This window comes from Accipiter gentilis, chromosome 5, assembly GCF_929443795.1.
Source record: "Accipiter gentilis chromosome 5, bAccGen1.1, whole genome shotgun sequence".
In the NCBI taxonomy this organism is placed as follows: Eukaryota; Metazoa; Chordata; class Aves; order Accipitriformes; family Accipitridae; genus Astur; species Astur gentilis.
Genome location: NC_064884.1, coordinates 5,109,616 through 5,133,525, shown reverse-complemented (window position 1 = coordinate 5,133,525; position 23,910 = coordinate 5,109,616). Strand labels below are relative to the sequence as shown.

General features: G+C 42.9%; 1 protein-coding gene across 4 annotated transcripts in view; it reads left to right on the top strand.

The window, feature by feature from the left end:
- Positions 1–1,867: 1,867 nt before the first annotated feature.
- ARHGEF12 (Rho guanine nucleotide exchange factor 12) overlaps positions 1,868–23,910 on the top strand; it is a 163,332-nt gene continuing 141,289 nt past the window's right edge. For 3 of the 4 annotated variants that reach the window (XM_049800231.1, XM_049800229.1, XM_049800230.1), the window contains exon 1: positions 1,869–2,981. In XM_049800231.1, the coding sequence (XP_049656188.1) occupies positions 2,950–2,981 (32 nt within the window). In that variant the 5' untranslated portion in view covers positions 1,869–2,949. Of the gene's footprint in view, positions 2,982–23,910 lie in introns of all 4 variants that reach the window. The other variant, XM_049800228.1, reaches the window with a different exon arrangement.

The window sequence follows — 23,910 nt, the reverse complement described above, 5'->3', positions numbered from 1 at the left end:
CTCACTTTGCTCCAAGGAGGAAAAAGCTATATGTTGTAGAGCGGCCGGGTCCTGAATATAGCTTCAAGCAAGGTATGGTCCTGGATGCTTAATGACGTATCTGTTCCTGAGTTTCCAGAAACCTGTTTTCTAGACTCTTTCCAAGTCCAGTGTCCTGGCTTTGAAGAAGTGTATCAAGGTAAGGTTAATTAGAGGGAAGAAGCATGGTGTCCTATGTGATTGGCATTAGCTAATAAGATTATATTGGTCTGTTGGCATTTGGTAGGAAAGACTGATGTTCCACAAGTTCCTCTGTATTGGGAGGACCAGTATTAATGCCCAGCCTCCCTGGCAGCAGAGCTGTCCTGCTTTCCATTCCACTTCTGTGGAATGGCTTTAATTCCTGGCAACATGAGGCACAGTAGCATGGAAGGTTCCTGAACTTCTAGTATATAGATGTTATTCCTAGGTGTTTGAGAACAAGAGTGCCTGGCAGGAATCTTATTTATGCCCTTGTGTTGACATAGAGATTTTGGGATTAGGTAACGTACCTAGAACTCAGCTTCTGATCTGTTACAGTTTGCTTCGTGCTGTTCATGCATTGTCAGGAATAGGCTCTGCTATTTAAATGCATGTGCAGTTGAGACAGGCACTTCTCCCTAAAGCTGTGTTATATACGGCATAAATGACAGGGAGTTAGAGCAATATACCAGCAAGGGTATGTTTCTGTTGAGAGCTGTGGCCAAGGAGAGGGAAGTCCAGACGTGTTGAAATTTGAATGTCCAACTAGTCTGTATTTAGTAGGTATGGTAATATACAGTCTGTTGCTCACCTTTTCATATTGGAGGGAGTTTTTTTGCATTAAGAGAAGAGGAGCACGAACAGGCCCTTGGCTGCAGTGTTTCTGGAAGGCCGAGGAATGCGCAGGGAGGGATCAGTTCTTGTTCTGATCTCGGATTTTTGTTGACCTTCACCTGTGAGGAAAAATTCCCAATGAAATGTGTTGCGGAAACGCAGGGAACGCGTGATTTGATATGGGGCTATGAAAGGTCTGGGCGTAAACAGCACGGCCGGTGACTGTCTGAGCCTCCAGAGCTGCACCGCTCCTGTCACCTCGCTATTTTAGTTTTCTGTTTCTTTCCGTTGTTAAGTGTCTTCGGTGCCCTATCTTCCACCCCGCGTACCCTGCGGAGGGAGGCACGCACGCTCCCGGCCCCCAAGAGCTTGTGACAAGAGACGAAACAGCAGAGCGGGATGGCCGGAGATGGAGCCCCGGCAGGGTTGGGAAACGGAGAGGGAAACCTCTTCGGCAGCGATACGGCAGGCCAAAGGAGGAGCAACTCAGCTGCGACGGGATGAGAAGGAAACACCACCCCACTCCCCCCCACCGGCGGCCTGGAAAAGGCCGAGGCTGTCCCGGCAAGTGCCGGCGCAGCCGGGGCAGTCCGCGGTGCCTTGAAAGAGGGGACCGGGAGGACTTGTGCCTGCCGCAGACCAGCCCGGGGGCCGGACGAAGCCGCGGGGCTCGGCCCTGAGGGAAGGGGCTGGATGAGGAGGAACGCCCCGTGCGGAGTGTGTGTGTGTGGAGGGGAGGGGGCGCAGGACCGGGCCCGGCTGGGGTTATGTATGAGGAGAAACCCCTCCCCGGCCCCCTCCTGCGCCGAAGGGGAAGGGAGAAAGACCCCCGGCACCCAAACGCCCGCACAGAAACCCCGGCGGCCGGGGAGGGACGGCGCGCCGCGGCCGGCCCGGAGGGAGGAGGGGCGGCCTGCTGCCGGCGGAGGGGTCGGGCGGAGCGGCGGCGGAAGGAGACGGCAGGAGGGGCGGGGGCGGGTGTGCGGCGGCCGGAGGTACAAGCCCCCCCCAGAGCGCGGGGGAGGGGCGAGCGCGGAGGCGGCCCGGCCCGGCCCGGCTCGGCTCGGCGCAGGCTCCTCCGGGCAAGCGCCGCTCCCGCCTCGGAGCTGCAACAGCAGCAGCAGCAAACAGCGCAGCTGGGCCGGAACCGGGCCGGGAGGAGCGGAGCGGCGGCGCTCGCCGCCGGACTTTGCCCCGTAAACGGGCCGGGACCGAGGCTGCGCGGAGGCCGAGAGCCGCCGGCTGAGGGGAGCCGGCCCGCCCGGGGCCTCGCCGGCAGGCCGGGCCGCCGCGCCCCGCTCTAGCTCGGGCCGAAGCGGGACAGGCGGAGCGGCGGGGCATGGACCTGCGGGCCTAAAGGAGGCGGCCGCCCTTCCCGACCCCCCCCCCCCCCCCCCCCCCCCCCCGCTGCGGGCGAGGGGTCGGGGCGGGCCGGCAGCGGGACATGGGCCCCTGGGCGGCGGCCCTCCGGACACCGGCAGCTGGCGGGGCGCGCCGCCCGCCCCCCGCGGGCGAGAGGCCGTAAAGAGCGGCGGGGAGTGGAGGGCAAGGGACGGCGGGGGGGAGCCCCGCGCCCGGCGGGCACCCCCTCCTGCGGAGAGCGAGCCGGGGAAGGTGGGCGAGCGTCCCCGGCGGCGGGGGGGCCCCGCTCCCACCCTGCCCCGCGTTCCGCCTGCGCGGACGGCGGGGGTTCCCCTCCGCGCTGAAACGCCGCACTGGTGAGGATTGGTCGCCTCGGAAGATTTTTTTTCGCTCTCGGCACGCGTTGCTTCCCCCCCCCCCCCCCCTTCCTAGGGGCTAAGGGAGCATCGAGGGGAACGGCTTGTTTTGTTGTTTGTTTTGTTTTTTTTTCTTGGAGTTTTTCTTGAACATCCCCCACGCCCCGCTTCAGGGGTCTGGATATTCTGGGTGACTGTAAGAAGAGTTTTGGATTTTTTTTTTTCTTTTCTTTCCCCCCCCCCCGCCCTTGAACTGAATTTGTCCTCTGTGCATGCCTCTTCTGGAGCAAGGCTGGATCCTGAACCTCAGTGCATGTGGGGGGCAAAGCCTCGTTAATATTCCTGCAGTAATTGTAAAATGTAAAGTGGATAATACGACTCATTGCCAAAGGCTCCAATGAGTGGCACACAGTCCACAATCACGGACAGGTCAGTATGAAATGAGATTTCTTCTTTTTTTTTTTTTCTTTTTTCTCCATTTCCGAAGTCTAGGCTCTTCCCAGAGCTCGTGTGCTTTGTGTTCTGACTTCAGTGACAGACGGGATCAGAAAAGCAGGATTAAATCTGAGTTTTTGGGAATCGGCATGTACCTGGGGTGGCTGACTGTCAAGACAACTGGGTTAACTTTGAAACTGGAGTATTTCAAGTCCAACAGCTTTCAAGCCTGTCAGGCTGACTTTGTAAGAACCAGGGACTGCAATTCAGCTTCCAGCACGGATTGGTGTTGGGAGGAGCACCAAAAGGAACTGTTTCTGTGAGATGTTAAAGCAGGAAAAGTGACAAGAGTTTGAGTTCAGATTCGAGCTGTATCCTAAAAACCATGTGGAGGATGCACTTGCTTCGCGTTAGGTCAAGCATTGTAGCCTTTCAAGAGAGGTCACTTCAGGTGAGGGCAGGAAGGATAGTTGATGAGCAGGAATGTCTGCTGGTGTCTACGCGATGTTCCTTGCTTTAGATACCTGCTTAGGCCTCTGGGCTTCTCTGCAGGTGCTGCCATGTGCATTTCATTAGCAGTCTGGGGTTCTCTCCCTTGTACTGGGATGCTTCAGAGGCAGAGGAAAAAAATGTGTTTTCTATTGTGAGAAAAAAATTGGGTAGGAAACCTCTTATGTGCTTTTGAGACAGAAGTATGGAATGAGCATCTTCAGTTGTTTGTTTTTTTTTTTTTAATGAGAGTAAAAGATACCTTTTTGATGCTCGTAAGCTGAAAAAACTTCTCTTTTATTGTGTATTTTATTGTGTTCTCCTTTATTTTGCCTGTTTAGTGGTTAAGGTGTGAATGCCTGTGACAAAGGCCTCGCTGCTTAGGCCTTTCATGACCAACACAAGCAGTTCTGGCACAGAAGAGAAGCCAGGGCTGGGACAGAGGGATTATGCTTTTGGGTGCCTGAGATCACCTTTGAGACTCAGGTGTGGGCAGGAAAGAGAGTGAGTGTAGCTCTCACACTTAGGCTTTGTCATGGCTCCACAGGTCTTAACAGACAGTACAGCGTCTGAGCAGTGCAAAAGGGCGCTAGCACAGCTCGGAATCACGTATGGTCTGTGTTTATGACCGTGGTGTTCATAGAGCACCAAGTCTTTGAAATGAGTTGTGTGGTATGTTTATACTAGCAGAATAGGTGACAAAAAGAAAACTCTGAACTTTTTCCTCTTTTGCGGTGCATGTGCGTGAGATATTTCTGAGTTGCAGGACACTTTTCATCTGTACCAGGCAAGACAGTGACAGTAGAAGGTGGCATTTCCGTGACTTTGTGAGAATGTTCTCACGTACTTAAGAGCCTATGTATTATGATAGTTTGCAAGATATCAAAAGGAACGACAGGATTTTCATACCAAGAAGCAGTTGAGTGATACATAGGAAGGAGAAGCATGAGGACAGGGAATTTAATTTGCTTCTTAGTAAAACAAAATACTTTCCATTATTGAATTGGAACAGCCAAACTGAAAACGTAGCGTAGGCAAAAAAAATGTCTCATTTCCTTTTGCTTTCAGTCTTGTCAAGAGGATGTTTCTGTTTGGTGTTCCATTAAGGTTCTGGTTGAAAAGACTTTTGATGTCAGGTAAGGAGCTGTCTCCACAACCCTGACAGTCGGAGCTTTCTGGCGGCGGGGTTGTGTGATGGTTGGGGGAATGTGGGGAAGCAGGGCCTGGCCTTGCCACTACTCTTCACCTCTGGCCTTGAGGAGCCCCAGCTCTGGGGGTGCAAAGGGAATTTGGTCACTGTGGCCCATTCATTCCCTGGCTGAACCTTTTGGCAGAGAGCTGGATATGGTGGTAGTGCGTGTTCTCATCACGTGGACGTCCGCTTACTAGCGTCTGGAGCAAGGCAGCTCCATTTTATCTACAGCATTGTGTAGGATCTGGAGGGGGGTGGTTTTCGGTCACTATTGTCCTAGCAGTATGTTGGTGTAAAGCTTGCTTTCCCATTAGGCCCAAGAAGCCTCTCTATTGCCTCTTTAAATTGGGCTCTTAAGCTCGGAATGTAAAGCAGGTACAATATAAATAAACTCAATGCTTCCAGTGTCATTACATCTAGATGGCATAATTCATATGATATATTCAATTCTCTCTGTATTTATTGGTGACCTTCCTTGCTGGGATCAAGTTGGGAACTGCCTTAAAACCGAAAAAGCCCACTTGCATCTGTGCCAAATGGTATTATGAATATAATAGGGTAGCATGGGTCTGCATTTTTCTCCATATTAGCTTTACATACTTGCATTTTACATATGTATAGCTGCTTAAATCCCTGTTACAGGCAGCAAATATTTCCTTTTGTATCCCTTCAGTTTAAGGTGGCAATCATACCATCTGTTTTGATAGCTGTTTGACATTTCCCTTGTCCAGGTTGCACTTGTCCCATCCTTTACGTGTTTTATGTCTTTTAAGGTCTTATTGATGATGTCATGTATGGCATTGAAGTATATGTAAATTAGAAGGAATATATGAATGGCCATTTCTAGTGTTGTTCTGTAGCCAGTATGATAAATTATTTTTTTCATTAAGCCCCCTCCTTTTGTTCCTTCTTTTTTTTTTTTCCTCATAGTGTTTTCTTCTTTTTCCCAATAAAGTTCAATGGATTTTGGCATCTGACACTATGCTGAAATACAGTCATGCCAGTTCATATCTCATGCGTCTGGGATAATTTTCTCTGTGGACCAAACCTTAACCCAGTTAATTTCGATAATGGTTATGCTTCATCCCTGAGTTGGATTCTGTTATCCAGCTGGCTCACGAAACAACATCGTTTTCTTATGTGTTTTTCCTCCAGTGTCTTAAGACTGGAGGGAAGTGAGTGCCCGGGAGTATGGGGGAATACCAGGTATTAAAAAAAGAGACATAACAGATGTTAAGACCTCTGAGAGTGTAATGACTGTTCAGCACAGTTACTGAAGAAGCATTTGACACATGCCATTCCCCGTCAGCTACTCAGCAATTAGAGCGCAGAAAAAAGATTATCTTGTAACAGACTACTTGAGATTTAGAAATACATAAGCAAAAAAGTGGTCCAGGATAGCCATGGTGCCCTGCATGGCTTCTGATGGTATGAGAGAGTCAGAACTTTAAGCAGTGACATTTACTTCCCCTTCTTTCTTTCAGGATGTTCTTTTACTTTGTCAGCTGCTTCTTTTCATAATCCTGTTGCCCAGTGGACCATATCAAACAATTCATCTTCAGCCTTATTGCAGTGCCACTTTGTGTTTGTAAACATTTACACCCTCTTAATTTAATCCTCTCTTAGCTATGCTGTATTTGTTTAGAGGCCTCCTAAGGTGGCATTTATCTTGATTAACTTAATAAGTCTTTGAGGTAGACATCTTTATCTGAGCTGTTTGTCTAGATTGCCTTTATAGTTAGTGGAAGAAAATAGGCACATCTAGGGGACCATTTCTTATCCTAAAGTAGGTATCTGAAATTGATCAGGTGAATGACAAAATGCCCAGATTTAGGTGAGATTTACCATACCTTTTAGCCTGAAAATTTCTGGTTCTGTTCTTCCTCGAACTCCTGTCTAGTTACTAGTGCTAGGTTTTTTTTTTTTTGTTGCTGGATGCTGTATTGGGCTGTCCGTGTGAGGATTTTGGAAGGCGGAGAGTGGACTGCAGGAACTATCTAAGGCCAGCTTTGGGACCTCGCTCTGCGTAGTGGGTGGCTGGGTAGGGTACATTAAAGGAGGTGTTTTCCTGTTACTTCTGCGAGACTGCATATGAGCGTGCCTGCGTTTGCTTGCTTCAGAGCTCTTCTGGCCCAGAAGCACTCGGGCAGGCCGGCTGGCTTTGGGCGTTGCTCTGTTCTACTGTTTGTGGCAGGCGACACATGGCTGAGCGAGATAAGGGTTTTATTCTTTGCAAGGACATACTGGGGCCGGGATGAAATTCGGCCATTTGCAGGCTCTGGTTGGCCACTAAAGGATGATCAGAACTCTGCTGTATCCTGTTATGACACTGAAGAAACATTTGTATGCGATTAAATTTTTTTTTTTTTTGTCTCATAGTTAACTGTTTTTTTTTTTTCTTCCTGTAACCATTCCAAACACTGCAGAGTTGAGCAATTGCATAGCTACAGAACTTGCTTTATGTTTCTCTCTGTTTATTAAAGCACAGTAAAAGAATGGAGGCTCTTGCTACTTTTGCAGTACCTTGTTGAGGAACTGGTGACTCTTTCTATGCAGTTGCTTGCAAGAGAGTTTTATTTATAACAGTGCTGTAGTTTCTGTTGCTATGATTGGAAAGTAGGAGAGGTAGAATTTACACATAATTACCCTTGAGAGGTTTTAATTGTTGATTTGCTCCTGACTTGGTACTAAAATAGACCTTAATTGTTTCTTATCTGCTTAGATGCACTTTCCCTGTCTTTGGCTGTTTGCAAGTCCCCGTAGTAACTGGGACTTGTTTAACTGTATGGTGGGAAAAATTTTTTGGTTTTTTTTCCAGTAGGGTAAGAACTTAATAGAAAGTCATGCCTTAGTGTTACTAAGTAGCTAGATGTTATTATCGTGCATTTACTTAATTAGTAGAGTTTGTAAAAACCAATATTTATGGAAAGTGGGCAGCAGCACAATGTCTTGTTTCTATAGACTAAAAAGTGTAATAGTCATCAAGGCAAGTCTTCTTGTGCTTTCCATCCTTGTACCTTCACTATGTTTGCAAATTAGTAGTTGACATAGCCTCTGCATAAGTCATTTTTTATTTTGCTTTTATTGAAGCTGTCAGAAGAGAGTACTGTCTGTGATGTTTACTATTGGCTAGGAAGCAAATGCTACCAGTTCATGCTGCATGGTTTATTAGGGTTTTTACTGGAGACAGAAGTCGAGGTGAGCTTGATTTTCTAGTTTTGAATAGAGCTGTGGGCGTCATGATTATTTGGGTGGAGGCAGGAATGATATTTCATCTGTTAGCCCAATTGTATAATTCTCCCTGTGCACATAACTCCTATTATGGCATTTATTAGTGTTTCAAATGGATAGATTAGGAACGGTACTGGGATGTAGGCTACTTCAGTTTTAGACTTCCAAAAATCTTATCCAGATCTACAGGAATCGGGGCATGATACATTCAGCAGCAAAAAATACTCACCAGAGCTAATTATGGAAAGCCTAGAGAGTATGAGGGATTGCATGAAAAGTCTGGAGAGAAATGGCTTGGTGATAACTTGAGCTCTTCAGATACCATTCCTGTCAAAGTGATATCCATAGGGGCCTAGGTAAATGTGAAACATAAAAACCCTTCTGCAAGATGGAGGGACCTCTTTGACTTTTCCAGCCTCATACAGTCCATTCTACAGAGAACTCTTAGACTGACTTATCACAATAGGGTTTGAGTGCTGGTAGCGCGTTGACACAACTAATGACTGTCATGTATGGGTTGCCCTTCTCTGTGTTGTGCGCCTCCCCTTTCTTCCTGTGGACAATTGTTTGCACATTGGAGTATTTCAAGATCACTGTTCTGCTTTGTTAATGCCTGCTGCTCTCCTATTTAGAGATGCCTGAGAAGAAACGTGTATCTTGCCCTTGGAGCAGAAGTTGCTGAGGTCACTGGTGAGCTTTGTGTGTGTTAATTTGTAATCTTCTGGGACCAAGCTTTATAAAAAAATGACTTCTGTATTGATGAGCATGACCCATATAGGAGAAGAGTGTTTTGGTCCTTGAGGGTGGCAGCATTGACCACAGTCTTCCTACTGGAAATCAAAGTAGTCTTCTGTTTACTCTCAGAATTGTTCTGTATCATATGGTAAAAGTAGTTATTTTGGCATTGAAGATTATTTGGCAGTTCATCTGAAGGTAGTATAGAGCGTTTTCATGTATTTGCCTGGGGAAAGCGGTGCAGACAGCTGTACCAGTTATTTTGCGTATTTCATGACTGTATCCCAAGATCCTTTGATTATTTCAAGAAGTGGGGTCTCCTAGTGAATTTGTGCCTTAAGCATTTTGTGTGAATCCTGTTCAGTGAGTAGCTTCAGTGCGTGCTTCTGTTTCCCTGCTTTCCGAAAGAACTTTGGAGTATCTATCATCAACAGGATTTTTGACATTAACTGTTCCGCCCCCCCCCCCCCCCCCCCCCCCCCATTTTTTTCCACAGTGTTCTGAGTAGCATCGTTTGCCTCTCACGGTTACAAACATCAACCCCCACCCTGGCCAGCCCAGTGTTACAGCTTGTAGTTATGCAAAGTGTCTCAAAGAGGAGCAGTGTTTGCCTTGGCCTGGAGACTGAATTCTCCACTTAAACCTCTAGGTGGTCCTTCTGGGTCACCGAGGAAGTATGCTGGCTGTGCTGCTTGAAAGATAAGCTTAGGCTGTTGCTTTCAAGGCTTTATCCTCCAGGTTTCTCATCAAATACCTCTTCCTTTCCTCTGAAAATTAGCAGTAGGAGACTTACCTTATGTAAGAGATGTCAATAGCACTAAGAGAAAATAGACTTGAATGTCTGCTTTCTGGTAGGTGATGCTATGTTCTGTTCTCTGGCCCTGTTCTGGATAATTATTAGGTTTAAAGAATAGAAGTGTTAGTTCATGTCTCAGCTTGATTAAACTAAGGGTCAGGAGCCTGGATGTAGACAATGTCTTAACATCAGAAGAGAGGGCTCAAAATAAGGACAGGGGAAGCAGTAGCAAAGTAATTAGTAAAATGAAAAGGGATGTAAAATATGCAGTGTTTAATTAAGAATGTACAAGGGATAAAATACAAGGCAGGATACAAACAAAATAGCAACAGCACACTTAGAAAAAGACAGGAAGAAACAAGGTTTACTCATTTTTCTTTTAAAAGAAAACATTTAAAAATAAATATATTAAAAATGACAGGAAAAAGCAGTATCCTTATGTTTAAAATGTAAGCATAAGTATAAATAGCAAAACCAAAACAATGTTCAGACTGTGACATTCACAAATTGTCTACTAAACATCATTATGTTTTGTTATTACTCTGCATCCTTTCCTTGAGAATTTTCAGTATTGTGTCTGTTTGACTTCCAAGACCAATGGACAGGAACCCTTTCTTGCATAGTTGTGCCATTTAGTGAAGTCTGATGGTAAATAAGAAACATTGCTGTTTATGTTTGTTGGCAAATGCTTAAATATTATCTACGTGGCTATTTTAAGCTTTGTTTTGACAACACTGAAACTTCTAGGCTCTGATGTCAGTTGGTAAGGTACTTCATTAAATTGCTCTGGCACTGGAAAAGCAAATGAATGGTGTCCTTCCTGAGGCTGAATACTTGAGGTGGAAAAGATCCTAAGGCATAGCACATGAGTTCCTGTACTTGAAACAATTTGGTTGTAATCTGTCCGGATCATTGTCATATTGGTTACTTGGATACTGTCAAATGTCCTGCTGAAGATAGGCAGTGTCCCTTGCAGGACTGATGTGCTGTCTGTTTGCTGGCCTGGAAGTGGCACTTGGGTCTCAGTTCATTTAAGGGTTCAGAAAAACTAAACCTTTTATGATTAGAGAACAGGGCTATGTAAAAGATGGACTGAACTGTGTAAATTGAGCAAAAGGGCCTCTTTTGGTGGTTTATAAAGAAGTTGCAGTGTTGATGCTAGAAACCTAAGGGAGAATCCTGAGGTTATGAGAGTTCTTGGTTGCTCTCAGTTGGCCCAAGAAATATGTATGCAAGGGCAAGACTCAAACTGGATTTTATCTGTTCCTGACCTCTTGAAATACATATTGGAAGTCTTCAGAGATATTGGTGGAAATCTTAATTTTATTCAAGTGCTCTTCCTCCTTGAAACCGTGAGTAGCAGCACAACTATTCTTGTTTATGTGAGAAGCTGATGTTGAATTTATTTGCAGACTGTGAATCCTGGTTCGTGGTATCACGGGCAATCATTTTACCCAGAGCTTGGGTGACGTCCCAAAATGAACCAGTAACCTATGAAGGGTTAGGTGCTCTTTTATGGAGTCCTGCATGAGCTGTAGTGCTGGAAGGGGCTTGGAAAGTTTAGGTGGGACCTGAACTGACCTGAGTAAGCACTTCCAAGTCTGGAGGAAAAGACCCATCTATTTAATGAAGCACTAGACTGATCTGAGACAGGTACAGGATTCTAAGTCCACCACTCCCATAAACGTACAAGCTTCAACCTGCAGGCTTACCTAAAGTATCTGATGGCTGCTTGAAAGTTTTTTTACCCTGTTATGATAGTGGCTGTTAGTGTAGCTTATTGGCAGCACATCAGACAAGGCGTCTCCTCTCAGTACTCCTGTGGCACAGAGGCACCATTGCATGCTTCTGTTGTGCCCAGATGCAAAAGGATATTCTGATCAGTAGGGACTGAGATCAAAGCTACCAGAAAAGTGTTGGAAAAAGGGGAAAATAAGAGAATTGAAGGAGGGAAGCTATAATGAGCGCAGAGAAAAAGGAAATAGGAAAAAGCTGCAATGTAAGACATGAGAAAGTCAATAGGAAGTGAGCGAGAGGGAGAGAAATGGGAGAGGTGGTGGCAACTGCCAGATAGGAGAGAGGTTTCCTGTCCGCCAATGCATTCTGAAGGCACAGGTCAGCTGTAAAGGACTAAGACCTGGTGGTGTAAGGCAAAAAACCCTGACAAGCCGGGGCTGCAGCTGTGTTGAGTTTTCTGCAGAGGACTGAAGATAGGTTTTTGGTGTCTGGGAGTACCTGTGTATTTCTTGAGGAGGCTGTGTAGATGCTGTTTGGGACCAGAACACTCTTTCAGCCATTGTAATGCCTTCTAAAATTTTGCTCTGACTTGAGTGACAGCAAGTCCCATGTGACAGTATCTGAGCCACGATGATGATAATTTCTGTTCTTTTGTTAAGTGGCTTTCAAAGTTCTTGCTTGCAAGTGAGAAAATAATGCGGTTTTCTGGTCTGTGTTGATAAGATATTTTTTTCTGTCTTCTGAAAAATTATGATTATGTGATGTCCCAAATTAGGCAGTGACTTCAGCCAAAAGTAAGCTGTTCTTCTCAGGTCACTTCTGGCTTTAAAAGGGTGATTTTCCCCACTGCTGCAGACTGCTGTATAAGCCATCTAACCTGACTTGGGTAGGCAAGTATCATAACAACTTTGAAAAAATATTCAGGGGAACTGTAATAAAACGGGATGAATTTATACCATGTGAACTCTCTAAATGCAAGGGTGTGAAGGAATAATGGTTTATCAGAAATACTTCTGCATCAAAGATAAAAGGTCTTAGCTTAGAGATCTCATAATGATGAACTGCAGCTCTCCAGTTGGCAATTTGTTCTTGCTGTCTGTTGAGAGACACAAAATGATAGGTTGTGGTTTGCCCTGCGTAGTCCCTGCGGTTTCAGTAGCGGAAGTGGTTCATGTGGGTGCAGATCTGATCTTAGCAAACCAACAGGCTCAATCATTTTGGCTGGTGAAGGTGGTATGGGGATACTGCAGAGAGAGCCATTTGCAATTGTTGTGGGATTTTCTTTGTTGTAAGGATGCGTCAAAGTCTGTAGGGCACTGGTAAAATGAATACCTTTGTTGCAGACTGCTTCTCTACCCTTGAGTTATAATAGAACCTTCAGCAGTAGAAGAAAATATCTTGTAGTAGTTCAGAAATGGGTACATGATCTAAAAGAACTTTGCTCTGTATCTGGTTTAGTTGCTTCAGTGGCAGGTGCCTTGGTGTACCGAGTTTGATAATACTCAGCGGCTGGTAAGTATAATGTTGCCAAGCACTGCAGCCCTTTCAGTGGTATTGAAAACCCCGAGTTTTACACTCTGATACGTCAGGTCTGTGAAGTTATGTAAAATGTTCAGCCCACTCACATTGTGGAAATTGTTGTGAGAATAAAACCCTATAATACTTAGGGAATGAAAAAAGGCAAGTACACTTTCTGTCCTTCCAGTGTGGAAAGATGTAGGAATGTTGGTGATAGATATAGAGTGTTGTTTACTTTGGATGTTAACCAGTTCAACTTCAGCTGTATGTATTGCATAGCAAACCTTGACCTCCTCTCCCTTTTCCTTTTAGTAGACTTGTTATCAGGTTTTGCACTCGTCTGTGAGACATTAGCCGTGTTTTCTGGTGTCTGCACCTGTTCACCCGTGCCTTTGACTCCCCCTCTGCAGACGGGGTATCTGGCTGTGCTCTGGCCCTAGTAATCCAAACGTGCAGTCCCTGGTTTAGGCCAGAAAACCACTTCTCTTCTGGTAGTGTGAAACGTGCTTGGCTGGTTGTGAGATACAGTACTGCTGCCTGGCGGGTGCCAGGCGCAGGGGAAGAGTGGCTGTGTGCTGGTCACGGCTTGTTTTGACAGTTAGTACCAGCATTACTGGAGGAGGTTCTTTCTCTTAGCAGAGCTCCTGGGTCACGTGTAAAGCAGAAGCAGATAATTAAGCTTAGCTGGAAGGGGGAGAGGAAATAGCCTTGCAACAGGTTTGAGTTTTGGGTAGCCTGCAAATCTAAATGCTCTTTCTGGAATTCAGCCAGATGGAGAGAACCTTCCCTTCTCCCTCCCCCCTGCCTTTTTTTTTTTTTTTTTTTTTTTTTTTTTTTTTAAAATCATCATGGCTCTGCTGCTACTGGGAGGCAGCTTCACTGAGCCTGCTTACTGCAATGACGAGAACATCACAGTAGCTTGGAGTGTGCTAAAAATCTTGCTTCATTTGTTGCCCTTCATATATGGAGAAAATGGCTCCTTCAGATCTATAACATCCTTCTTGCAATATTGATGGGTTTTGATCAGTTGTTAGATCAGCAAATGGCTTCAGAAACTCCACCAAAATAAGTTAGTTCCTCTGCTTTGATTGGGAAATGGGAATATTTTTTTCCCAAAAATAAATGTTCATGTAGAGTGTATGTAGGGATTTAAGTTTGTGGGGGTTTTTGTTGTTGGTTTTTTGTTTTTTTTTTTTTTAATGAAATGTCTTTTAGATCAAAACTGCAATTGGCCCCAAAAGAGCATTTCAACAGCTAGGTAAAGAGGAAAAAAAAAAACCCCAAAACAAAGAACATACAAATAATGAGGTGGATTTTGGATTTTCTTTTGTTTCTTTGTTTAAGAAAAAAAAAGATTTGTAATTGGTTGTGAGGATAGGGACAAAGGGACTCTGGACACTTCAAACAAGGACTGTTCTGTTCAGGGACCTTGTTTATTTAAATCCCCATGTAAAATCTCTTCATCTTCTTCTCAAAGTTGTGTTTGGATCAGTTTGCTGTGATAGTAAATTTGAAATACAGTGATTAGCTGTATGGCAATGAGAAGCCTACTCAAATATCTGGGACCGAAAAATGGAAAGCTTGCTTCCTGTGGGATTTTAAGAAATACTTTCTCAGTCATGGTAAAGCCAGTAGCATTCCTGAAGCTGGTTGCGTGCTCTGAGAATCCATGAGCACTGCATCCTCCCTTTGTCTCTGTTACCTCTCCAGCTGTGTGCACACTGGATATAGATGTCAGGCTGCATGACTCTGGCACAGAAATAACAGATCTGTGGGGCAGCCCTTTGTCAGTGACGAATACTTTGGCTGTCACTGTGGCCTCAGGATCTGTTTCTCGATGGCAGTCAACCCAATTCAGTTGCATGATAATGTGCAGGAAGAAATGTCCAGTAGCAAATGGATTTTCTCTTGTAAGATTGCGAGCCGCCTGTATTCTCCCCCTCCTCTCTTTTCTATCACGCAGAGGATGCTTGCTTTACATGCTGCAGTGGGTCTGATTCCATATACTCCATTTCAGAACCCTGGGCAGAAGACACCTTGGGAGACATTGCCTTACTGCAGGCCATTCACAAATTTAAAGAAAACTGTATTTCCCTTGCTGATTTAATGCACTGAGTACTGAAGCTTTGCTGGTGATCAGAGCTTAACTTATGTTTGCAAGTTTCTTCAGTTACTTAAACTCACGTTGTTGGTTATGGTGATAAGACAACATTTTGTTTAATCCTGTGAGGATGTTTAACTGTGGACAACTGCTGATGGGTAGTGAACATGTTCAGTTAATACAGTATAGCGGAAACTGGAGAGGGGGAAGTCTGTATATTGGCATTTGGAGCATGCTTTGATAAAACATTGAGGAAGTTGTGGTTTCTTGCAAGCATGGATAACTCTCAGATCTAGCTGATAAGAACAAGTATATTAAAGTTTCTGTAGGTAAGCTGCGTGTGTGCTCTGCTTAAATGGAAGTGATAATACTTAATTTTGTATATTTGATGATCAAATGTTATCTGAAAAGCAGCTGCAATTACTGCAATTTGCCTGGTTTTAGCACTGTTGCCCCTCCAGAGGCTAAAGCAGGAAGTGTCTCTTAAAGCTGCAGCAGTACTCAAGCTTGTGAGTAAATAATTAAAAAAAAATCAGATGAATCAGCTACCATGCCCCACTAAAGTGCTGGCCTGCCTCTGAGGAAATATACTGTCATAATTACACTGGTATAACTAGCTATGTGAATGCTTTTGCTTTGGAATTTCAAAGTAGGGGACAGATGCACTGTTATAGTTACAATGGTAAAGCTTTCTGGCAAGATCTAAAACCTTCTTTTTCTCCCTGCCCATCTCCTGGCCCCTTGCACGGCTTCAGTGGTGTGCTTTAGGCATGATGATTGCTGTGAAGGGGGAGATGGAGAGCCCTGGAAAAGACTGTTGATTATGCATTGGCTTGAGGGCAAAGGAGAAATTGTCAATAGGACAGACTCCAAACTAAAATTAATTCTAGGGGAGATAACTCAAACTGGTATTTGGCTCATAGACAATGTCTGGAAGCACTGTGAACTCAGTGGTTGTATGTTCCTGTATGTCCAGTATGTCACACTGAGAGGATACAAGTATGTTCTAGTGCATTAAGGAAATGGATTTCTGCATTTTCAGAGGCTGGGGCTATGAGTACAGGTATTGCTACCTTGCATTTTGTGGGTTTTTTTCCTGCTTTTAGAATTTGGGCATGTAAGGCTACAGATGCAGGGTACAGTAATGATAAAGCTGACTTGCTTATGGGGTCAATATTTTGATGCAGTTCATGTCTTTTATTTTTTTTAATATGTATTGTACTGTAAATCTGGGGTGGGGTGAAGTCTAAGGTGATTTGAGAACGACCTGAAAATCCTTTGGAAAGAATAAGTCAAGCTCCCCCCACCCCTGTTTCTCAATGTATAGTGAGCAGTTAGTGGAGTTTTTTTAGGCCTGAAAGTATTTATTGCTGAAAATTTCCAGCTCTGGAGTGTATCATAACAAGGTATTGAGTGCTAAAACCACGTTACCGGTCTTGTGTTTTTATCTCTTTCAATTATGACACAATTTTAGCAACTATGTTCAGCAGATTGCTATGAGTTAAGTAGATTTTGTCTTAGAAAATGGAGTATCCCTGTTCGTTGGTTTTTTGTTTTTTTTTTTTCTCTTTTCAAATTGTCAACTATATAGTAATTACTTGTCTCTCCCTTTAGTTTAGTATTCTGTTCTGGCATTGACTCAAGTTTGAATTTAGCGACTGGCATGAATATCGTATTTTGGAGCTCTTTTGGGGGCTGCTTTTTTTCATAGCAGGCTTACTGGAATCAGTTGAACTTAATTCAACGACAGGATAAGCAAGAATTTGTTTAGATAGGCTGTTTTGAAATGTTTAATGCCTTCTAAAATTGTTCATGGTAAAAGATCAAGGAAGGAAACAGTATGACCTTTTAAATGGAGCTCCATATATCCCATTTTCTTATGCCAGAAGTCAGCCCAGACAATGAGAGACTGAAAGGATTAGGGTTCTCTTTCATAAAGGATCTTTCACTTTTTGCTTTTACAGATAGGTATTTTTTTGATTGTGTCACGGATTTAACAGACTTCACAGCTGTATTTAAATGTTTCCATATTTGTACCAAAACTTTCTTATTTTAATTACTGTCTGTAGAAAATTGTCCAGTAGCACGTTGTATGTCACAGTAGAAAAATGGTGGGTCCTTTTGTAATTTTTTCTTTGGTTAGCAGATTCTTTACTTCAGTAATACCTTTTATGAGTAAATGCTTGCAATTAACAGTTACGCTTAAAGTTTTAATGACTTTAGTGCTTTCATTTTTTGAAGATGATATTTTTTTAAGCACTGCATTTTGCTTATGGTTAATGCAGCCATGCATTAAAAACAGACAGATGTGGTTCAGTCTTGTAATGATTGACTCTGTAAAGTAGGTTGCCAGCGTAATCCTAACTTGTGCTGATACGTGCTTTTTAGTCAGCTGGCTGGAGCCTGGAAGGTGGGTTTTGTTCAGAGCAGCGCTAGAGGATTTGTATGGTGAATCATTCAGTGAGGTGCCTAATAAATTGGGTTGTATCTCAAGCAATAGAGAGCTGTTGTTATATTTTCTGATCTTCTACTCCTGCTTTTGTATTTTCCCACCCTGCTCAGGTTATCAATTTCTGTCATGTCTTAAATCATCTTTGCTTTTTCCTTTGTGGGTGGTGCTTCTCTGGAGCTTGGCCTACATGAGATTTGATCTCCTCTTGTTTCTTCTGTGCCAGCTTTTAATTTGAATTTTGCCTGGCATTCTACAGATGCTTTCCCTTGAGTTTCACATAGTGACTGCTGAAGTTGTGTCCGCTAGTGTACTTAGAAAGTTGGGGGTATTTCTTAGGGGGTTCTCATCTGGTATCTAGGATCCTAAAAGCATTTGGTTAACTCTTGTGTAGCAAAATGCTCTGAAACCTGAAAGCTTTCAGGTCATTTGACTTACTTGCATGTGATTTTCTAGCACTCAGTTTAACTTTCCTTCCCAAACACGTTGTATATGCCAAGTATCTGTGACTTCGTTTCTGTACCTCATAGGGTGCCACGCAGGCTTCTCTTACTAATCTTCCAAAAAAGGAATTGTGGTACTGATTTAAGATAGAATGGCTGAGTACTGGTCAAATAATCTGGATAGTATTTCTACTTCAGCAATTGTTGATCTACTTTTTTACTGCAAAAATAATTTCCTGTTTCTGTACCTCAGTTTCCTATTTTTCAAACTAAGTTCCAGTAATTTAAGGCACGTTTCTAAGGAGCTGAAATAATGAAGGGTTTGTATATGTGAAGCAGTGGTTTTGTAAAATTATTACTTTATCTGATGTAAGCTCTCCTTAAATTGTCTACTCTGACTAGCAGAAATTCCTAAGAGGAAGCGTCTGTATCTTTAACTTCCACTGCCTATTATGTAATGCAGCATACTTCGGATATTCAAATGAAATATTGACTCATTTGTTCATCGAGTTTTCTTCTGTTTTTCATAAAGCATGCCAAACAGAAGATTTCTTAGTTGTATGCTGCTTGTGAGTTGTTGACATTTCAGGCCAATAAAAGTTTATGAAAGAACACGATCTATGCTATGAAGGCAGAGAGGGTGAACTTATCCACTCCGTCTGTGTAAAGTCTGCTCAGTTCTGCACATGGCAGAAAGGAATCATCTCTGTAAGCGATGGAACAAGCGTGTGGATAACAGCTGCGGGTTGGGCAACGTTTGTGTGCTGCTGCTGTCAGAAACTGTATTGAAGGATCAATATCAGTTCTGTAAAGATGAAGGTCAAAGACCAAGATCTGTCTAAAGTAGAAATAAACTGTATGTGACTTGAAAATAACGCAGCATAGGCATAGAGGGGGAAAAAAAAAGATACAGTTTATAGTTCTCTTGGTGGCAATAAAGAAGTGCCATTGTGAATGAAGTATGGGAGTTCGGACCTTTTTCTTTTTATGGGGACACCCCCCCCCCCCCCCCCCCAAACAGACATTCGCCATACTTCAGTAAAGTGAATTTCAACGCCTCTAACATCTTTGTGACTTCTCAGTAGGTATCTGCATTCTAAAGAGCAGCCCATTATTTTTCTACTTGAAAACACTCGTGTTTCTCAGATGTGTCTAAAAGACACAGGTCATCTAGTGGACTCTGTGCTCTTGTGGTATGTTGCTGAAATATGTCAGTTTTCTTGCATATCTTCTTGTCTGTACCTTTATGTTTCCACACTCCCTCTCCCCTCAAAAAAACCATAGCAGCCTTTTGCTAGTTCCTGTTTATTTAGGATGTGTGGGATGGATTTTGTTGCTTTGTGTAAAAGATAGGAGAAATTAACATCTTGAGCCCATAAAATGAAAGGGAAAGAATGAGGGTCGGTGCTCATAACATACAGCTCAATAAAGTATTTAGATACTCTGATAGGGTAACTGGACAGCCCTTCTGCCTATCAGTTATGATTTTAGGGGCTAAGGAAGTGCATTGACAAGCTTTTTGTATATTGATGTGATGTGTTATAATGTTAGGGATTCATTGATTAAAAACGCATCTATCCATCTATCCTGTATCCTGATAGCATGTGAACTAAATCCTTTTTCAAGAATAGAGTTCTTTGTCTGTGCCTCTTTGAAATTCCCCAAAATTGTGAGTGAGGTTCAGCCTCTTCAACAAGAGCTGCAAACAGGATGCTTAGCGCTTGGTGTGTTGAGGCCTTAGGTTTTGTTGTAGAAATTCAACCAGCAGTGGTGGTGATCAGATGCAGAGCTCTTCTGCTGCTCCATGGATTTTTTTTCACAGGGGTGTGGACTTCGTTCCTAGGGGACCACTTTGCTTCCGCTGGATGGAGCTCTGGGAAGCTGTTCTTTTCCCATGCCTGGCTCCTTATTGGGGTAAAGGTCTGTGAATTCTGCATAAATATTTACCATATCCCAGCCTAACCAGCTGAGAGCTGCTAATACTGTTACTGAGCAAGGAGAAGAGCTTTGCTTATGTTGCTTGTAGGGTGTGTGACTTGTATATATGTGAGAAGTAAAGCATTCCTTAATCAATAGAGAGTGTAAGGGAGGGAATAGGGTCCAAATTGCAGTTACTTGACAGAGAATGATGGACAAAGAAATTTGAAAATTCTGGAAAGTGAAACCTGAAATATACAGGCTTGTAACTTGTAGTGTGGTATTTTAGAAGCACTTATTTAGATTAATTGTCTTATGTTTTATTAAACTTTTTCTAAAAGGACAAAGAAATCTGGCTAAATGAGGAGGAGTTGTATACTTTTACCATGTTTCCTATGTTCTTAGGAGAGATTTCTTTTTTAATGATATGGAAAGCAGCATCTCTTTTCTATGCTTTCTTTCCTTATACTCCTTTCCTGCTGTTGTCCAGGACTGTAGAAATCCCTGTAGATTTAAAATAGTGATACTACATTCACAGTCCTGGCCATATCTTAGCTGTCTCTAATTTCTTCTAAAAACCTGGCTGTACCAGACTCTTTTTTGCTTTTTTTAGTCAAAGATTTCTCCACCTCCCCACCCCCTCCAATTTGTTTTCTTCTTATGTTCTGTGGCTGAGAGAGTACTGAGGGAAGGAAATCTGGGAAATCAGAGTAGGAAGCAAGATATAAGCTTCCATTCCCAAATCTTTCTTGTTTTTATGCTGTTTCCTGGCAGCTGCACTGGTTTGTACTTGAAAGGAATGCATTGTGTTTCTTTTTCCCAAAAGCCGTAGATAAAATATAAATAAAAATTAATACTGTAAAATTTTAAGTTTATGTGCATAAGCAAAAAACTGCAGCCAACAGTGAAGTCTTACATGACTTGTCTGTGTAGTTCTGCAGTGATCATACTGGATAATAATCCTGTTAAAAATCAGTTATTCATTATGCCCTTCCCCATCGTAAGAAAGAAAGAGAACTTTGTCTCAAGTAGTGATGCATGCCACCTTTGCGATATTTTGGCTCTGGACGTAATAGGCTTCAAAAGGTGTTTGCTGCTTTAGAAAGCAATGTTCTTTCAGAAATTCATGATTTCAGGAAAGAAGCAATCTACAGTACTAGCCCTGTTTACTTACACCAGTTCCTTCTATATTGTTTTTGCAGTTTAAAAGAAACCTTAGAGCAAGAAATGAACAAATTCAATGTTCAGCTCAAAAGTTCATTCTCGTAATAGTTTTCCAAAAGTGCTGTTGCTGTGCCCTGCGCTTAAATCCTTTTTCTATTTGATACTTTTCCTGATAGACTGAAATTTCATTTGGATTCTTCAAAGTTTTTTTGACTTTGTTATAATGAAGAAAAGGCTGCAACATCTATTTCTGAAGCTTTCAAGATTGTTTCATGGTACAAACACATTTCTTTTGTCAAGTGTTCATGCCAGTAAGAGAGTTTTTTAAGGGGATTGGAAATGTCCCTTCTGAGGTAAAGGCATAACATCACCTTGAAGCGTATTCCTGTTGTATTCCTCCATTTGTTCACTGACCTGAATGGTTTCAAATTAAATATTTTACATGAAAATTTCAAAAAGCAAGCACTCTGCTTGGAGGAATTTGAGTTTTTCAAGGATGTAGTAAGTAATACTCTACAATGTTGAACATACTTGTTCTTATGATTGTAAAGCAACTTACAAATCTTAAACTTGTGGTATTTCCCTGCAGCGGAGTAATACGGAGTTTTATTGATGGGTAAACTGAGGTACACAGCTAGGGAATGTGAATTTCTGTGGAGGGGAGCAGATCTGGTTCTGACCATCTGTTTCAAGCTCTACTTGTTGGAGTGTGTTGTTCAGATTGCTGCAGGTGGTAAGAGTACCCTGGCCAATGAAGGAAATGGGAAACAACAGTGTTTCAAGCGAAATGTAGTTTAGTAAAGTAAGGCATATTGGCCTGCTGGCATTGTTTCATCTATGCATTAGGGAGAAGAATTAGGAAATACTTGATTTTAAATGTAATCCAGGTTTAAAAATATCTCTGTTTTGACACCCTCTTTATGCCCTAGCAGTGGCTGTTTGGTGCAGGTGATTCTCACTCAAGCATGAATAAACTGGATATTAAGCTCTGCTCTGGGATTTGCAACAACTTTTCCCTTGCTTCCTTAACTCTTCCTGATTTCATGTTTGCTTAAAAAAAACTGTACCTTTTTTTTTTTCCTGTGCTTCAGGTCATATACCAGGACTCTGAAAGGAAGGGGTGCTAGCCAGTGTGTATCTGAGCAGCTGGATATGTAGTGGGTTTTTTGCTTTCCTCTGGTTACCATTTTCTTTTTGAGAGCTGACATTTTCTTTTTTGATTTGTGAAATTCCTAGAAAATGATAAACTGGGCAAATGTTTCAAAATACGAACCAATGAAATACAGCTTACTACTATTTAGAAAATGATAATGCACGCCACTGGAAAAGATGGAAGCATGGAAAATACAAGCTCTGGCTGGGAAATGATTGCATGCTTAGAACTATGGAACAGATAGATGTAGGGGTAGGAGCTGATTTCTTTGGCTTCCTGTCTGCTGTGTAATTGTAGCCTTGATGCAGTTGTGGCTTTGAGATTATATTTGGTACCAGCATGCATTGAACTGGGCAGCACAGAAGTTGTGGTGAGTGTAGTCTAAAAAATCTGGTCATGAGAACTGAGGAAATGCAAAAGAAAGTGTCTACTGTTAATATATTAAAGTGGTTTGCTGCAGTTTCATCTTTTTAATATGCCCCACAATTTGGGGAAAAAAATGGAGTTTAATTAGGAATGGTATTTCAAATCAAATTGCCAAAAATTATTTCGATCAAGTTAGATGGTTTTATGGCAAAGGCTAAAATAGAGATCTTGCTTTCTCTCTCATCCTGCTGTACGTGGTGGCTTGGATGCTTGTTAATGGAGAGCCAGGCATCACACTGCCTGGGGCATGGTTAGAGCCCTGGGAAGATTTACATTAATCAAACACAAACAGACAGTGTAGCGTGAAGAAATTTCTATCCCGCTAGCAGTGCTCACAAACTTAATTAGGTTATTGGGGCAGAAAAAGAAAACAGCCCCTTCACCTTCCAATCCTTCTTCCCCAGGGCTTGACCAGTCATATAAGCTATAAGAGCAGTAAGCTCATTGCCCCCTCTGCTTTGACCTCCCAGTTTCTTTCCCTGGATGACAGAAAGAGGCATGCTTTCATTCTCGCTCTCTTTCCTGCCCCCTTCTCTTCTAAAACAATACAGAGGCTCTGTTTTTCTGAGACTATGTGCTTTTCAGGTGCCACGGTGGTCGGGTGTTTTCAAAATGCCTGAAAACAAAATACATTACGTAGCACAGTGTGACCCTGTAAAAGGCTGAAAGTGGATTGAAGGAAAAATTTTGCTGCTCTATGCCAAGCCTTTGTTCATGTGCCTTCACGTGATGCAGTTTCTTTGATCAGTGATCTGATTTAATGACATGCATGCACATATATATGTGTGTGTATATAGACATATACATGCATACGTATATATACATAAATACATACAGAATGTACAGATCTATGTTTTGCATATACAGATATAGGTATATATTCTTCTGTCAGGACAGCTGGAAATGCTAAATTTTAAAATCCTAGCTTTCTTCTGCTTTCTTGTTGCATGCAGTCTCTGTGGGATGTATGTGGATGCTGTTCTCTGTGTGTCCATTAGCAGTGCAGCTTTGGGCCACAGCTGATGGTGGTTGGGAGGAGGTGGGAGAGAAGAGGTGGAGTTTCTTCCCTTCCCTCAAGTGGTCAGTGAAACAATCAGGCAGATGCCTCTCAAGAATATCGGATAAGCGAAAAAAAACCAGAAAGCTTCCAGGAGGGTAGCTTGTGTTCCACGGAGAGGACTTAGTCTCAGTGTACTCCCTGTGGAAATGGGCCTTTGGGATCTCCCTCTTCAGCTGACTTTGTCTTGTGAAACAGGTAATATCTGAGAGTCTTTGTTCCTATTCTGTGATATATGAATATACTGAAAGATGAGAAAATAGCTTCCTTGAATGCAGAGGAGAAAGAAAGGATTTTTCCTTTAATATTTATTGGGGAAAAAAGGTGGGAGTGGAGGTTTTTCTCTTTTAGTGTTGTTTTTTTTTTCTTCTTTTGATAGCTGCTATGTGAACCTTAGTTACTCTTTTTGTATTTTCATTATTAAAATGGCCAATTAAATATGCTTGCTGTGAAAATCTGTGCCTCGGTGTCTCAGCTCAAGAACAAAGGTTTTGACAGCTAGGAAAGATGCCTTA